This window comes from Schistosoma mansoni, chromosome 2 (genome assembly GCF_000237925.1).
Source record: "Schistosoma mansoni strain Puerto Rico chromosome 2, complete genome".
Classification (NCBI taxonomy): domain Eukaryota; kingdom Metazoa; phylum Platyhelminthes; class Trematoda; order Strigeidida; family Schistosomatidae; genus Schistosoma; species Schistosoma mansoni.
Genome location: NC_031496.1, coordinates 1,213,315 through 1,231,906, shown reverse-complemented (window position 1 = coordinate 1,231,906; position 18,592 = coordinate 1,213,315). Strand labels below are relative to the sequence as shown.

General features: G+C 36.3%; 1 protein-coding gene across 1 annotated transcript; it reads left to right on the top strand.

The window, feature by feature from the left end:
* Positions 1-1,747: 1,747 nt before the first annotated feature.
* Smp_088600 (ccr4 not-related) lies at positions 1,748-13,422 on the top strand (the record flags this gene model as incomplete). The annotated part of the gene is made up of 3 exons (XM_018795274.1): positions 1,748-1,825; positions 3,727-5,676; positions 12,994-13,422. The coding sequence occupies 3 exons, from the start codon at positions 1,748-1,750 to the stop codon at positions 13,420-13,422; spliced, it is 2,457 nt and encodes an 818-aa protein (XP_018649603.1).
* Between the last annotated feature and the right edge of the window lie 5,170 nt (positions 13,423-18,592).

Sequence of the window (18,592 nt, the reverse complement as noted above, 5' to 3'; positions counted from 1 at the left end):
AAGCATTTCTTGTACAGGATAGAACGTTTAGACCGTACTTACTCTTGAATACTCATAATATGTGATGACGACAACGTGAGACTAAAACAAGTTCAATTTTCTTGTAAAATGAAGCTATTAAAATTGATAGATAAATAAATTACTCCTCCAGCAGATCTTCTAGAGCTTTTGTCGGTCAAAAGTGCAGGTAAAATAGAAGAGTTGTGCATGAGTTTTGCAAATCCATCTAATGAAGGAAAACCTTGACTGGATAGAATTGTTAAAATCTGCCCAGGAATTTGAAGCTTCTAATTGAAGAGAAGCGATGACAGCGTATAGTGAAAGCTGATATTCTTCCGGGAATTATGAGGCTTATGCCCTCTTTTAACAAACAGAGCGACAATTATTATTATTATTATGCAATGTCAGCCTAGCGTGTAGGGACGGGAGGATCACGCAAGTAACTGCGCAAATGAGAAAACGCCACTTAGCGGTGTTCAAAATAAGAGAAACCCTTTGAATGCAAGCTGAAAAAAATGATTTGCTTCAGAAAAGGTTTTATTTAACTCTTGTCATGAGAAAGAAAATGCTTCGTACGCACAGGGATCTGCTCTGGTGCTTTAAAAAGAAGCACGAGAAGCAGTTTTAATATGGGAATATCATGGGTTCGGAGTCATCCTCATAAACAAAGAAGGAGCGGATCACCACGAATGATATTCAGTGCTCTGAAGACGATAAAGATCTGTTCTATGAGCGGCTGCAGTTGATGATTGAGAAGTAGACAGTAAAGACACAAACGTCATATTTGGTATGGACAACGCTGAGTATGAGGATATCACGATGCCACATAGATTGAGAGAAGGGAAAATAAAAGGGGAAGCAAAGAATACATAGAACAGCTTGGATGCCGCTAGGGGATTTGATCTTCGCAGATAACCTGTTTCTCATATCCCATACACAGAAATAAATGAAGGTGAAGGCTGAAAGTGCAGGAATAGCCTCTGCAGCTGTTAGTCGCAACATACACTAGCTAAAATCCAATATTCTGAAATACAACACAGAGAAAACCAACACAATCACACTGAATGGAGAGGCTGTACAACAGGTGGAAACTTTAACGTATCTAGGTAGCATCATTGAGGAATAAAGAGGATCTGGTTCAGGTTTGAAGATAAGGGTGGAAAAACAAGGGCAGCATTACTACTTTTGAAGGACATAGGGAACTAAAAACAACTGTCAACCAATATCAAAGTCACATTCTTCAATATGAACGTCAAGACAGTTCTATTGTACGGAGCTGAAACTTGGAGGACTGCCACAAGCATCATCAAAAGGGTACAGGTATTTATAGACAATTGTCTAAGCAATAAATTTAATGTTCGTAGGCTAGACACAGCCATCACTAACCTACTGTGACAGGAAACAACTGAACTTCCAGTTGGAGAGGGAATTAAGGAAACGCTTCGGAGGCGAATAGAACGTACATTGTGGAAGTCGTAAACACTCATCTTATCCCTTCCATAAAAGGTGGTAATATATACTCACTAGCAATGACCTTGAAGACCAAATAATGTCTTCTGTAGATTTTTGCACTCAAAGATGATAGAAGGATTTTAAACAATGTGAATAAAGAACCATACATCAATGGTTATTTTTGGCACAAAAATGAAATAGTTAATTTAGGCTTGAATACATAACATTGATATCTGAGCGATTACCTTTATCTGCCTTTATTCGATGAAGCGGTTGCTTTGTACACTGTGGAAGGATGGCCGACAAAAGGAAACTGCAAAGTGACATTGAAAGGAACCTTAAGAGAGTACAGGAGGGAAGAACTGCCTTTCAGGTATAGTCTAACTTTATGTAGTGGGACGAGTTAGTTAGGAAAGTATTAGTTTTATGCGGTTAATAGACGATGAAGATGATAAATTTCCCTATAACAACTATATGTGTACATAAATGTACTGTATATGTTGCAATAAAAACAACGAATATTTATTTAAGAGCCATTTCAGCCTACTGTTATCCCTATACGAAACGTATATCTAGAATAACTATTATATAATCACTCGAGTGATTATCACCAACACCACAATGACGCGTTATTTTATTTATTGTGGTGATAGCTATTATTTGGGAACTTATTTTAACATCTGTTCATACACAAGCCATAAAGCAGGTCATAAGTTCCAGCTTACCATCATTTATATATTTTCATCGACCTTGATATACTTCGTTTTACAAAAAGTCACTAAAATGCCTAATTATTCGAAGCTAAACTTTTTTGCTAGTCTAGATCATTTATTATCTAGCTACTGGTAAGACCTCATCTAAATGAAAAGCATGGGTAACAGTGACAGTGAGTGTGTATTTCGAAGTTTCTAGTTTTTTACGTTTATGTTTCAAGAATGTGACGCAGCTCTAATTCACGTTCAAAAATACTCATAAATAACTGAGGGGTTTTGAACCTGCAGCCTATTACATATTCGTACCACAACTACTGAATCGCCATTTCATATTTTGCAACGAGCTTTAAGCAGCCTGACTGTTAAATAGCTCTTATCCAGTATATCTAAATGCAAACAAGGCTCATTAGTAATGGAATTCTTTTGTGTTAAAATCAACATAAATATCAGGTTGACATTTTATGCCTTTTTAAAAAAAATTATGTATGACCGCAAGTTTTTCTTTGCCCATTTACTGTTCAGGTAATAATTATGGTAGGAGTTTGGTTTTGAAGTCACTTCATTCTGTTACAATGGACAGAACACACTAAGAGCTTTCTGATGTTTGACTGCCAACAGATAGCTGAAAACTATTTCAGTTAACTTGCAAGTTGTAACTTCCTTGCCTCAAACTATTTGTTTTCTACATGATTTGTATATTGCGCTGTTAATTCAGAAGATCACCTTGTAGTTTACTCAACCTTGTATGTAGTATACAGCTTACGAGCTACTAAATATTCACGTGCTCATACGAAAATTAAGCCATTTTTGATATCCAAGCCTTTGAATACTGTATAAAACCGGTTTGTCTAGCCGGAGTCACGTATTTCAATTGAAATGCTTGTAATCTGACTGGTCAGTTATTCATTTGTTTCTTAGATCCAATAGGATATTTTCATTAAGTATTAGGTTATTCCATATTTATCGATTTAAATATTAGCACTTCACATGGTTAGCACGACAAATAAAAACCCACTAGATTTGTAAAACTGATCTATCATTCCGGAAATATCTATGATATAGAGGACCAGAAAGTTTCAGTCGCTCATGCGCTAATAATAGCATGTAAGTTAATCTTGTTTTCATTTGAACCATCCCCTGACTTTGTAATGTATCTTCTATTATTAACTATTGTTTTCTGGTTTAATGCTTCTTTGAACATGCAACCAGTGATAATAATTTAAGTTTAATAAATGACGCCTTATTTCTTGAATCCAGAACCCAAACTATATTTTGGGGACGTTTGCCAAACTATAAGACAAACTTTATTAGCCATGTGCACGCCGTATCTCTTAAACACAAATATAGGGGCCAAGTTTGATTATTCAAGCAACCTCTATGGAGAATCCACACGGTTCATTCTTCGCTTATCCGTTGGTTTGTCACCAATTTCTTCTAGTCTCATCAGTATGCGTACAACGTTGGCTACATAAAAGTCATATAATTGTCAAAAGTGGGTAACTTTACACATTGACAGTTGTAGCATATTTTCATTTATTTTCTTTTTTTCTAATCAATCCAGGAAATACTGGATAAATTTGAAAGTACCAATAATCCAACTCAAAAAGAAAAGTTTGAAGGCGATTTAAAAAAAGAAATTAAGAAACTTCAAAGATTAAGAGATCAAATCAAAACATGGATTACAGCTAGTGAAGTAAAAGATAAGCGACCATTATTAGAAGCACGTAAAGAAATCGAACAGGATATGGAACGATTCAAAGTAATTGAAAAAGAGACAAAAACCAAAGCTTATTCCAAAGAAGGTCTATTATCAATTGAAGCGAAAAAAGATCCATTACAGAAAGAAAAAGAAGAATTAGATGATTGGTTAAAACAATGTATCAGTTCATTAAATACACAAACAGAAAAATATGAGTTTGAGATTGAAAACTTATCAAATAATACTAAAAAGAAAAGAATAGATAAAGAAACAGCTTCAGCAATCGATGAAAAACGTCAACGTTTAGAAATGTGTTGTTTTCATGTTGAAAAACTTGAAACAATTATGCGTTTATTAGATAATGAACGATTAGATTGTACAAAAGTTAGATCTATTCAAGAGTCTATTGAATATGTGATCGATTGTAGTGATAATCAGTCTATGTTTGACTTTAAGAATATTTATGATGATTTATGTTTGGATGAGTTAGGTGATTCTACTGGAATAACTGCAGCATCAGGCACTGCAACAGGAAATCAAGAGCATGATTTAAATGGTGTAATAACCCCTGGTACTACCTTGGTAAATCAACGGGTAGGGAGTGATGATGCTGGCTCTTCAACTTCAACTCATACAAGTGCATCAAATAATACAGATTCGTCTGTCACTCATCCTGGGTCATCAGCGTCCTCCAATGCGTCTTCTTCCCGAGAACGTGCTAAAAGTGATGATAAAGTCTCCTTGTTACCACATGTATCCGCTTCTTCTACTAGTACACCTATGAAATCTTCAAATACACCAGGTTCATCGGGTAAACAAAAACCTGCTGCTTCAATTAACCAAACTGCTCCTGCTCTTATGTCCCAAGTTGTTGCTGGCACTCCTAATAAGTCTGGAAAGTTAAACGCAAATAATCATTCCACATCAAACAGTATAACAATCGTTGCCGAGATGGGCCCGATCAAACCCTCTAGTACTCTAGATTCTCAGGTTGTTGTTGACGACCTTTCTCGAAACCAGAAGAACGAAACCAATCAGAAACATAATGACCGTCCCAATACAGTTACAACAAATCCTCAGTTACAATCACAAATAAAAAATGGCCCCGGTGATGATAGCAATTCATTAACACCTTTCTCCTCTGTTTCAGGAATAAATTCAACATCTACAGTACCTAGTCTTGCATTTTCTGCCTCTCATGTAAAAGAAGATTCTTCTGTAATCAACGGTCGAGAAGAATTACATGCTCCATGTCAACCGTCGTGTGTTCCCAACTCAATAAATTCTTCATCGCCTATTCCACTCCGAAGTATGTCATCTGATGTTAGCAAGACTTCAGGTGTTACTAATGCTTACAACAATTCGATGCTTTCCACTTCTACAGATGAAAGCCCTGAAAACGTTAATCGTACTCCTCCCAGTTTATATTCAACGGCTATGCTAGCTGCTTCTCAGGATAAACAACTGTCATCCCTACTCGCCTGCTCTCAACATCCATCTTTAGGACGTGCAGGTTCTAATGTTGCTATGGATCCGTCACTTTCTGCAATTTCCTTGTCTAGTAAATTTCATTCAACATCTAGTGTTTCATCTTTACCACTTCCTTCAACTATCATATCTACAACCAATCCTCAAGTACAGTCCTCTTATTTAGGACTAGACAGCCAACTATCCAGTATACAACCATCTTTACATTCTCAACAAATAAAAAATCAGAATAGTCCTGTTCATGCTCATATGCATCCACGTGATGCTGCTGCTCCTTTCCGTAACAGAAATCTAGACAAACCCAAAGGAGCTGTACCACAAGAGGTAAATTAATTTTTATCTTCTCCACTCCGGTCTATTTTTCATATGTCCTGGTCTTTCTACGGATATTTGTTTACATCATTGCATTGATTTAGTCTTAACCAACCTAACGTGATTGTTTAATGATTCGAGCTGTTGCAATAATGTTGGATCAAAATGAAAAAGTAGAAAAAAAAGATTAGCAAGTACAAACGATTAATTTCATTAGAAAATATAATGATTCTATCATCCGCCATACCCGATCCATAGACTTTATCGCGAGGATACCATTTTGTGATGCCACACAAGCTGATAAGTGTTTTAAACTGCTAAACAAAAATTCACTAATTTCTCTGTTGTTTTAGCAATTACATACTACTAAAAGTGATCTTGAGTGCTGTTAGAGGTTCAAATTGCTTCATATCTGTCTTCTTTCCTATACCATATCCTTATATACAATCTTTTATATATATTACCACCACTAAATTAATTACTTCTATGAATCCGGTGTTCATCTTGTTGTGTTAACGAGATATGGCAACTTGGACCGATGCATATATGTGCCTGGTCCTATGTTGTAGCTGACTAACTGACTGACTACTAATAAAAGGAGCAGAAACACTTTAAATTTCTTTCCTATTAAAGTTGATTATAGTTTATAAATATAAAAAGTGTCAATTCGAAGGACCATTTGGTGGGAGTTGTCAGTGCTTATTAGAATAGTTGCCACTGGTATAATAATTTTCACTTGATGCTAATATTTCGTATGTTTTGGGTTTGACGTCGTCATGCAAAAGAAAATTCGATATTTCATTGCACATTCTCAGGTTGTGGTTGACCAAATTTATTTATTTCAACACATAAATATTGGTACAAAGAGGCACCAGATATATATGCGCCACAAAAAATGTCATTTCATTTGATTGTGTGAGGGCTATGATACTGCACAGGTGCCCAGACCGAGGCAGGTGGTTTTCTTAGGGGGCCACACTCTGAGCCGTTGACCTAAAGATCTGATCCACAAAGCAGTGGAGCATCGTGAGGACATGCAGTCCCATGGTAGCCGGTGACAAATGATTGATTCATACATCATTTGTCCCTTCAGGATACTGGAGCCCATTGGTTTGGAATCAGGGTTTTCCAACTTCCTCTAGGTGGACTTTCCGTGTCCACCAACCCGGTTAAAGTGCTGGACATTCGCTTTTCGTCTCCAATTTTGTAAACGATACCCCCAGCCTCGAGAAGGCCGTGAACAGGACTTCCCTGTCAGAGGTTATAAACGCGTGGCCATGTGAGAGCATTTGGAGAGGGAGAGCGTACTATCTACACTCTCGGCCGTACCAGGGCATTTGGGGGCAAATCATCCGAAAGTTAATTATCATTAAATACTTATCAACATTACATTAGCCTCCTAAACAAAATATATTTGTAATATTTCTTGAAACACTGCAGATTCATTAAATGGTGTAAAAACCACAGTTTATAAAATCATTATACCGAGTAATCTTTTACCAGAATCCTAGTGTTTGTTTTGGTCAGCTTAAATCGAGCTTTCTGGCGAACAAAACTGTGACATGCACGTATATTTGATCGTATTCTTTAATCTTAAATTGGTTTTTTTTACAAATTTCTGGCAGGATAAGAACTAGAGGTCACTAAGTAACTGTTTCATCCTAGTTTGGAACTTATCAACAGTACATCGCCCCACTCATAAGAGCTCAAATTCAAGAGATTCAGTTATCGGCATATTCATACTAACATTAAGACCAGTGAGTCGTAATTAACTGCTACACACCAACTTTAGTCACTCAGTTATACTATATGGAGCTGGGTTCAAACCCTATAGTCGATGCTCGAAAGTCGGACACCTTAATCACTGAGTCACCGCTCCATCATCTAGTACTATCATATAAGGTCATGGATGAAAACTGTTAAAGAGCCACGAACTAGGACTAAATATCTATCTATCTAGGAGTCCCTAACTTCTAATGATTTCTAGCTATTTTTCAAATGACTATTAAATTGCACGAATCTCTACAGACTTGTTATATAATGGAAAAATATGTTGGAATTGTACTAATAATGCTGTTACCTACTGATTTCAATTAAGGTGTCGGTAGTCCAATTTTCCGAGATATAGGTAATACTTTCTGTCTAACTATTTGCCCACATTGAATTATCCATAGTAAATTAGAGCGTATTGATAAGGATGCTGAAATACATTTTTCTAACATACCTGCAAAATATCAAGTTTGAAATAGCGTTTAAATTGACAATGACAGATGTAAGGTGTACCATATGATGTATGATAATAAGGATCTTATGAATAAGCTTCTCAGTTTGTGTTTTTTCGCTCATTCACAAGTTACCAGCGACGATGATTTTTCAAATTTTAATTGAAAATGAGAAGAAATGATTATAAGGATTAGTTTCATATTCTGTTTCAGTATGAAATTCCTTCAACTACTCATTATCTTCCTTTCGATAGCTTTTGAGTAATTTTGCATCGAAAAGGTTGTGTTAGAGTATGACCATGCTAATAAATGTAGAGTGCCTAGTTGGTATCTGTGCGATTTTCTTCACTAATACTTGGAAACTTTAGTAACATGATTTAAAGTTAATCGTAATGGCTTAGATACTCACTGCCTTCTGGTGGCATTACTGTTGTTTACCAAATTGAGAGGACGAAAAGCGAATGTCCGACGCTTTAACCGGGTCGGTGGACACGGATTGTCCGCTTAGGGGAGTTGGAAAACCCGCATTCCAAACCAATGGGCTCCAGTATCCTGAAGGGACAAATGATATATGAATCAATCATTTGTCACCGGCTACCATGGGACTGCATGTCCTCACGATGCTCCACTGCTTTGTGGATCAGATCTTTAGGTCAACGGCTCAGAGTGTGGCCCCCTAAGAAAACCACCTGCTTCGGTCTGGGCACCCGTATAGTATCACAGCCCTCACACAAATCAAATGAGATTTGTGTGCCGCATATGTATTCGGTGCCCCTTTGTACCGATACTCATGTGTTTAAATAAATAAATAATAAACGTTCATTCTTTGTCTTCTTTTCGATCTTGAAATTAAATATGATCCTTTACTTTTTTATCCCACGAATCCATATCTCTTGAAATTATTTTATCTATAGTTAATGATTAATATTATCACTAATACTGTTACTGCTTTTACCAATCTGACATTTGTCTTGTTCACTTCTTGTCGCTATAGTGATATTGTGTGACAATTCGAGTTGATGCATATGTGTGTCAAATTCTGTGTTTTTTTTGAAAGATGATTAACTGACTTTTTCTCAGTCAGTCAGTCAGTTACAACGTAGAACTTCGTACGTACGTACGTACATCAGTTCGAGTTGCCATACCATTTGCCATACTTTTTCTAGGATAAAAACTAATAAGTTGGATTAAACTCCTAAATATAATTCAATTATAAAAGTTTAACAGATTACTATATATCTTATAAAGTTAATCCATATACATATGAACAAATAACAATAAATAAGACAATTGGTGAACGGTTGCTCAAACTTCGTGGATTGATTGAAGTTAGACATTAACACCGTTGGATGCCACCCGGCTCAGTGGTCTATCAGTTAAGTGTTCTGGCGCGAGACTGATGGGTCCTGGGTTGGAATCTCGCGAGTGCGGGATCATGGATGCGCACTGCTGAGAAGTCCCATAATAGTACGAAACAGCCGTCAAGCAGTGCTTCCAGGTTTTCCTTGGTAGTCTAGCTTCAATTGACTCATGATTTCAACTATGAAAAAATACATCATACCCATTGTATTTAATACTCCTTAAAAAATGGATATATTTTTCCTTTTGACCATTTCTATGAACTACTGTTATATATATATATTATAGAAATACAATACATTCATTGAGAAATCCACTTTTCAGAAGGGGGTTTTGTGGGGATTTCCAGTAATTTTATATAGTTGAGATCATGAGTCAATTGAAGCTAGACCACCATGGAAAACGTGGAAGCACTGGAAGGCCGTTTCGTCTTATCGTGAGACTCATCAACAGTGCATATCCACGATCCCGCCTCTTGAGATTCAAACACAGGACCTATCTGTCTCTTGCGGGCGAGCGTTAACCACTAGACCACTGAGCTAGCCGGTACCCAACGGTGTTAATGTCTCACTTCAACCTATCCACGAGATTGAACGATACATTCACCAGTTGTCTTCAGTGAGTTGATATCTCACAACAGACCTAGTTGAACTCCACTGGTTACTGTTTCTCACTAGAACTTCAGGAAATACCTCATGAAGCCAGTTACTAGTGAGCATATGATCATTATCAGAAGGGGGGGTTTTGTGAAGTAATTTTATATAGTTGAGATCCACTTATAATTTACCTTTGCTATTACTCTGTTTATTGGAAATCAATAAAATTAATCTATTCGTCGTCTCTCTTTTTTTGTTGTTGTCATTATAAATCAATAAAATCTAATTGTCATTTAGTATTTTTTCCTTTTTTAGGTTTAAATGAAAGTTACAAATAATTATGTCTTATTTCTAAAATTTATTCATATGATATAAGAGAGTTTTTGTTTCTTAGTTACAATCACACCATTTGGATTATTGATATGATGTATTATTTATTACCGCCTATCTCAGTCATTCACAACGTAGAACGTCGTACGTACGTACGTACATCAGTTCGAATTGCCATACCACACTAACACAGAGATGAAGTTGTCGATTCAAATCCCATAAAGGTAGAAGTAGTAAGAGTATAAGCACTAATCGGAAAGATTAGGGTTTGAAGATGTTATTCAAGGAGTATAATCCAATGAAATTAATTTGGAAAGACAAAAAAGATAGAGACATGAAGAATTCAGAAGATTAGAATCTGGCAGGACACAAAGAGTGGATGCACCTTCGCCATTGCAAACGATTTTGAGCCATGTCATTCAAGGTCTCTAACCATCGATTGCTACCATCTTGCGAATCCCAACCAGGTGGTCTACATCTACCAACATGGCTCAGTCCAATTGTCAGTGACTTCATGGATTTGTGCCACGTTTTGGTCTGTCCACCCTTAGTTTTCTTCCAACCTACTTCTACACCATAAAACATCGCACGTCGGGGGAGTCAGTTGTTGGGCATACGTAACACGTGTCCGCGCCATCTCAACTGATGAAGTTTCACTACTTCATCAATCGATTTGCCATTCTTATATAGTACCCGTTTTTTAACAACTTCATTATTTAGTCGGTGGTCTCAGGATATACGAACAATGCTTCGAAGACACCTATAATCGAATACTAGTAACCTACGAATATCCTCTACTCTTACCGGTTATCTTTTCAGATCCGATCGTATAACTAGGATTTCACTTATTGTCTTCAACATCTTTATATCTCGTGCTTTTTAATTGAAGAAGTTATGGGGCGGTGACTGAATGGTTAAAATGTACGTTTTCAACCGATAGGTCGCAAGTCTATACAATGTTCCACTTAGTTTGATAGAATCACTGAGTCTTACACAAAAAGAATATAGTTCCAACCCAACTGCATATAAACCTGTATTTCGTAAATGACTTCTATTCCTAAAGAACATTACCATTTAACTATCCACCTTAATATGTGGATTTAACTGAACTATCTTAGTAATTGAATAAATCTATGCTAATTATTCATTTTCATAGTTGAGATCATGAGTCAATTCAAGCTAGACCACCAGGGAAAACCTGGTAGTACTGGACGGCCGTTTCGTCCTATTATGGGACTCCTCAGTGGCAGTGCGCATCCACGATCCCGTCTGGCGAGATTCCAACCCAAGACCTACCAGTCTCGCGCCAGAACACTTAACCGATAGACCTTTGAGCCGGCCGGCATCCAACGGTGTTAATATCTAACTTCAATCAATCCACGAACTTTGAGCAACTGTTCACCAATTGTCTTCAGTGAGTTGATATCTCTACAACAGACTTGGTTGAACTCCATTGGTCACTGCTTATCACTAGAACCCAAGGAAACCTCCCTTGAAGTCAGTCACTAGTGAGCATATGATTCTAGATCAGAAGGAGTTTTGTGGAGATTTCAGTATTTCCATAGTTGAAATCATAAGTCAATTGAAGCTAGGCCACCATGGAAAACCTTTTATTTTATTGACCATAATAAATATGAACCGATTAAATAATTACTAACCAAACCATAGATTGATACCATTTACAATTGTTGATAGAGTAAGAAAGAAAAAAAGATCATTACAACTCTCTTTGATTGAGAATCTAGTTCTCAGGTCAATTCATTAAAAACAAACAAACAAACACACACACACTCAAAAAGAAATCAATTTGCTATGAATATAAACTAGTACAATTTATACAAAATTAATAATTCCTTATTCAGAAGGGGTTTTTGTTTTTGTGTGGAGATTTAGTATTTTCATAGTTGGAAGCGTAAGTCATTTGAAGCTAGACTACCACGGAAAGCCTGGAAGTACTGCTTGACGGCTGTTTCGTCCTATTATGGGACTCCTCAGTGGCAGTGCGCATCCACGATCCCGCACTCGCTAGATTCGAATCCAGGACCTACCTTGTCTCTCACCTTATTTTGTTTCGAATCAAAAATATGACAATAAATGAATCTAGAATTCAGATTTATATATTTGAAGTTATTTTATTATTCATGAATTTTGATCGTTATATCTCTGGTATATTATAATTTTTATTATTATTATTTAAACGCATAAATATTGGTACAAGGAGGCACCAGATAAATATGCGCCGCACAAATCTCATTTGATTTGCGCGAGGGCTGTGATACTGCTCAGGTGCCCAAACCGAAGCAGGTGGTTTTCTTAGAGGGCCGCACCCCGAGCCTTTGACCTGAAGGCCTAGTCCACAAGGTAATGGTTCATCGTGAAAAGATGCAGTCCCATGGTAGCCGATGACCAACAATTGGTCCATACGGCATTTGTTCCTTCAGGATACTGGAGCCTATGTGCACCATTGGTTTGTAATGAGGGTTTTTCAACTCCCCTAGGTGAACTTTCTGTGTCCACCAATCACCTGGTTAAAGCGCCTGACATTCACTTTTTGTCCTCTCGAATCCGTAAACAACACCCCACCACAAAAAGGCAGTGAGTATGACTTGTATGGCAGAGGCTATATACGCGTGGCCATGTGCTTAAATACATTCGATCGTTCCCTCACCCATGTTTTGTTCACTACAGTACAATCACCATGGCAACTCATATATCTCAAGTTGTTTATATTATCATTTTGTTTTGTTTTAGTTTTCAAATCTAATCCTTCTTTTATTTCTTTTCTTTTTACAATGAATACATGAATATACAACCACATATAGCTTCTATTACAACTTCAAGCATTAGAAAGTGGTTATCGTCGTTTACCCCATTCATGTGATACAGAAAAATCCCGTATGATTATCTGTAAAAATACGATCAATTGTCCAATATATTATCCACGTGAACCTATTATTGGTACAGATAATGAAGAATATTATATGAAATTAGATGCTCAAACATTATTTTTTATATTCTATTATTTTGAAGGTACTAAAGCACAATATTATGCTGCTAAAGCATTAAAACGTATGTCATGGAGATTTCATACCAAATTTATGATGTGGTTTCAACGACATGAAGAACCAAAACAAATTACCGATGAATATGAATCAGGTTCTTATATTTATTATGATTATAGAACAATGAGACAACGTAAAAAAGAAGAATTTATGTTTCATTATAGTTTTTTAGAAGATAAAGACTTTTAAATAGGAGGAGAAGAAGGAGGAGGTAAACGAAGGAGGATACAATTTTGTTGTGATGGATTACATATCTATCTTTTTTTTCCTTTTGTTGTTGTTGTTGTTTCATTCAATTAGTCAATGTTCAATCTATTTATTTATTGTATAAAAAGTAAAAATGAGAATGGATGAATGAATGAATAGGTGCTTTCATATTTGTTGGTTTGCATTTTTTGCTATTTTGATTGGTGTAATTTCCCCTCCCTTTCCTACTTACCTCCCCCCTTTCTTTCTTTTTTCCCCCTTCCTTCAATTACATAATGCAGCTATTGTTGATTACTTTACTTACTTACGCCTGTTACCCCTTGTCGAGGAGCAAGCAATTGTTGATCGAATCTATAAATTGATTGGGAGTTTCTATTTCTTTTGTGTATAACACTATTACTATTATTATTATTATTATTATTAATATTGATAATTATCAGTGATATTATTCATTCAATATATAATATTATTTATGACTGTTTCGTCACTTGAACAATCTTTCATCATCAGTGTAAATCAATCAAATCTATTTATGAAAAAAACAATTAATTAGTCAATCAAGTCTTTATTATTCCTCCCCCCCCGTAATACATGTGTGTGTATGCGTGTGTGCGGGTACGTCTCTTTCTAATTCTTTGTTTTATTTTGTTTTTGGATAAATGTAATTATTCCGCTTTGTTTAATTAAAACTTCTCTCTCTCTCTCTATATATATATATATGTATGTATGAATATGTAAATGTAAATGTGCATAGTAACAATTGAATTTGCATTTAAACATAATCAATAATCAATATTTTTCCAATCAATAAAAGTTTTTTTTTTTTTCGTTTTTGTTTTTTCTTTCTGTTTTTTGTTTCTTCTAAAGGAAAGAAAAAAATTAAGATCGATAAATGCAAATAAAAAAAAATTAGAAATATTCGTTATTTTTTTAATTATTTATTGTTATGTTTATATCATTTGGTGTTAGGATGTTTTGAAAACTTTGAATTTACTTGGTATTGTTTGTTTGAAGTGAAAGGTATTTGAGTTCGAGTCCTAGAGTGAATATCTATTCTAAGATGTAGGTACATCCAGCTGACGAGTCCCAAATGCCCTGGTACGGCCAAGAGTGGGGAGAGTCCACTTTCCCTCTCGAAATTCTCTCACATGTCCACGCGAATTTATAGCCTCTACCAGGGAAGTCCTACTCACTGTGTTCTCGTGGCATTACTGTTGTTTACGAAAGTGAGAGGTCAAAAAAAGAATATCTGGCGCTTTAACCTGGTTAATGGATATGGAGGGTCCACCTAGAGGAGTTGGAAAACCCTGATTTCAAACCAATGGTGTACATGGACTCCAGGATGCTGATGGAACAAAGTGCGTATGAATCAATCGTTGGTCATCGGCTACCGTGGGACTGCATCTCTCACGATGATCCACTGCCTTTTGGATTGGACCTTTAAGTCAAAGGCTCCGGATGTGACCCCCTAAAAAAACCTGTGTCAGTTCGGACACCTGAGCAGTATCACAGCCCTCACACACATCAAATAAGATTTGTGCGGGGCATATGTATCTGGTGCTTCCTTGTACCAATATTTATGTGTTTAAATAAGTAAATAATAAACGAGTCCCAAATAGGACGAAACGAGTGTCCTAGATTCCACTGCTAGCTACTGTCCATGTTTGCTTGTTGAAATCTTGTTTGTTTGTACCGAATAGTCAAAGAATAATATTGATGATAATAATTAGTTGTTTAGTGAGTTTTGAACAATCGACTCTTTAAATTCTTACTTTTACTTTACTGAAAAGTCGATTCGTATCATAGTAATCCTTGTAAAAACAAAATGTAACTTAAAACTGAACTTTGTTTTGTTGAATGAGTTAACCTTGTGGTTGAAGACATGCTGAAACTAGATATTATAATCAAATAGAACTGTAGTGAACAAGAACACGAGTGGGGACAATCGAATGTATTTAAGTACAAAATTACAAACTATCTTACTAAGATCTGATAACCATACAGTAAACAGTTCATTTGCAAAATAATAATCAATTGTCTCAGTCTTCACTGTCCCTTCTGCAAATATCCATCCGTTTTCTCTGATTTCATTGTTCATGCATTTTCATACCAATTGCGCTTCATTCCTGTTCTTTCTTTATTGATCTTCTGCCAAAATACATTCTATGTCTGACCTTTGCCATATACTACTTATATGGATATAAGTAGACCACACTAGAGAACTAGTTATTGTTTGGGATTGAAAATGTTAGTTGAGTAATGTAGCATTCTAGCAGGACTATTATTTTTACTAATCAAAAGAAAAGCGTACAAAACAGCGAGATACTGTAGATACAATTAATTGTTTGATATTACGTTCCTGTTATGAAATTACATTAGATAGAGGTGTTATCGTTACGTGCTTACATGTCATTGTGTCGGGTGAGTACTGCAGTAGGATTCAATGAATTCCTAGATGTTAAAGTCATAAGCATCTAGATTATGAAATCTTAGCTATCTTAATAAACTCTGAGCAATTGAGGGAATCTATGATTATTGAACATCTGTAAGATATTAGTTACTTCCTTGATTTGTCTACCCACTTTCATGCCGAGGATAACTTGTCTAATGTAGATTAAGACCTTGACCCGATAGACTGACTAGCTTAACCTTCAGGCTAGTATGCGTGAGTTTGAAGTAGGGTAGAGAGACGAAAAATATTCTATCACCTGACTGATTGACAGGCACGCGCGAGAGAGAAGACAAGACAACTGGAACAGTACTCGTTTTATTCCCAAATCCGATGTGGTACCCGGATTCAGATTAGTGTAGAAAGATACATGAATAAATAGATGACTAACCCGACCACAACGTACAATAATTAGGAAAATAAAATTATGTCCAAAACTGGGGGATTAGAGTAGAAAATGGAGTACAAAAGACTACGTCTAAATTACAATAGCTTTGGAATAGAATGGGCTATGGAAGTGAATCATACATCAAACGAAAACTTATGATCTGTGGAATAAACTAGGGGTGAGAGTAAATGTTACTGTTGTATAAGCTTTGAATTAAATGAAATAACGTCCTCAAAAGTAGCTTCCATAGTTTGTTAAGTCTTCTTGTTTCGCTGTTCATATCATGGACTTTGTGATTTCGCGTATTCTCTGTTAAGAGTAACTGCTTAACATGTATAAACTGATGTGTTAGTTTGTTACAATTCACAAACAATTTCAGTGTACTGATAAGTAAACATCCTACTGTGCGATGTCTCCTAGGCACCTTGAGTGACACAGTACAAACATATTCGAAACGTCTTTTATGTTCTCCAAGTGCGAAATAACACTTCAATACTGTTTTGTATTAATAATTAGTCTGTCCATACAAAGTAAAGTTATCGAAAAGATCGTCTATTCAGGTTGTTTTGATGGTTTATAAACATTGTTAGGTTGATGATTAAACATATCATCTCAAGTATAACAACCATTGAATACCAAGAACACTAGATAGCTATTCTGTTCCAGTATAGGATTACAAATTCACGAACTCTTCAGTGATAGAGCCTAGAGTCTTTATGTCTCACAACGAGAGCTTAACCTGTAGACCACTAAACTAACATTCAGTAATGTACATGTCTAATTACTGATGTTATGCAACCATTTTCTTATTTAAATTTATTCATTGTTCTCTATATCATAGTTGGTTATCACAAATTTACACTTATTTTGTACAGCTTACATATTCTTTGATATCAATCCAAATCTTATGAAGAGGTTCCTCTATTGAAAGTTTATCATAATCAATCCAAATAGAACTTATGACTAAACTGTTGGGGATGTCAAAAACACAAGAACTTACTTGATAAATGGCTCAATTTTGTAATTTTATTTTGAAAATTTGAATTTAGCTGTTTTGGCGCCAAAAGCGCTCTTTTTACCTTCACATCATATTTCCCACTTGTAAACTATCTTAAACGCTATTGGTCTATTGTTTCTTTGTGTGTGCTATTTTATAATGATGCCCAAGGACAATTTGTTGCTGTATATATACGCTTGAGTTTTTCTCCTTATGACTCGCTTGTACTCGGCTGATTACGGAATATATATTCCCCTAGGTTGCCTTGGACTTCTTCATCTAGTTAGCGGGGCCTGGGACAACAGATTAGATTAGCTTATCGTGTCATTGTGTCATTGGCCTTTCGTTCGTTACCACGAAATCGACTTAGTTCAAGCATATCTTTTTATTTATTTATTTATTCAAACACATAAATATTGGTACAAACGGGCACCAGATATATATGCGCCACACAAATCTCATTTGATTTGTGTGAGGGCTGTGATACTGCCCAGGTGCCCAAACTTAAGCAGGTGGTTCTCTTAGGAGGCCACACCCGTAGCCTTTGACCCAAAAGTCTGATCCACAAGGCAGTGGAGCATCGTAAGGAGATGTAGTCACATGGTAGCCGGTGACCAACAATTGGTTCGTACGCCATTTGTTTCCTCTGGATCCTGGAGCCCATATGCATACCATTAGTTTGGAATGAGGGTTTTCCAACTCCCCTAGATGGACTTTCCGTGTCCACCAATCAGCTGGTTAAAGCGCCGGATATTCGCTTTTCGTCCTCTCAATTTCGTAAAGAACACCCCCGCCATGAGAAAGCAGTGAGTAGGACTTGTGTGGCAGAGGCTATATACACGTGTCCATGTGAGAGTATTTCGAGAGGGAGAGCTGGCTCTCCCCACTCTTGGCCGTACCAGGGCATTTGGGGGCTTGACTACATGAAAATGTTTTTAATTCTCTATAGCTCATCTAGAATTGAACCTCATATTGCATAACGTTGAGGAGACAGAATGTTTTCTCTAAGGTTTTAGTCGAATGTTTAATAAGTATTTCACCTTTGAACAAGTTTAGAAGATGAAGCAATTTAATTACTGAATTAACAAATTGAATTGGAGTCAGTAAATTGAGTTGAATAAGTCAGCTTATAATAATAGATTGACTATTCCTAATATTTATTCACTGAATACAACTGTGTTTTAGAAAGGTATACCATTTCATCTGTTGCATCATCGCTTGAAACTCCGCCAGTAGCTTTTCTGGGTGTTACTGCCGGTCCGAAGCCCGGGTAAAGGAGGAGGGTTGGGCATGGGGTTAGCGACCCCATCTCGTAGAA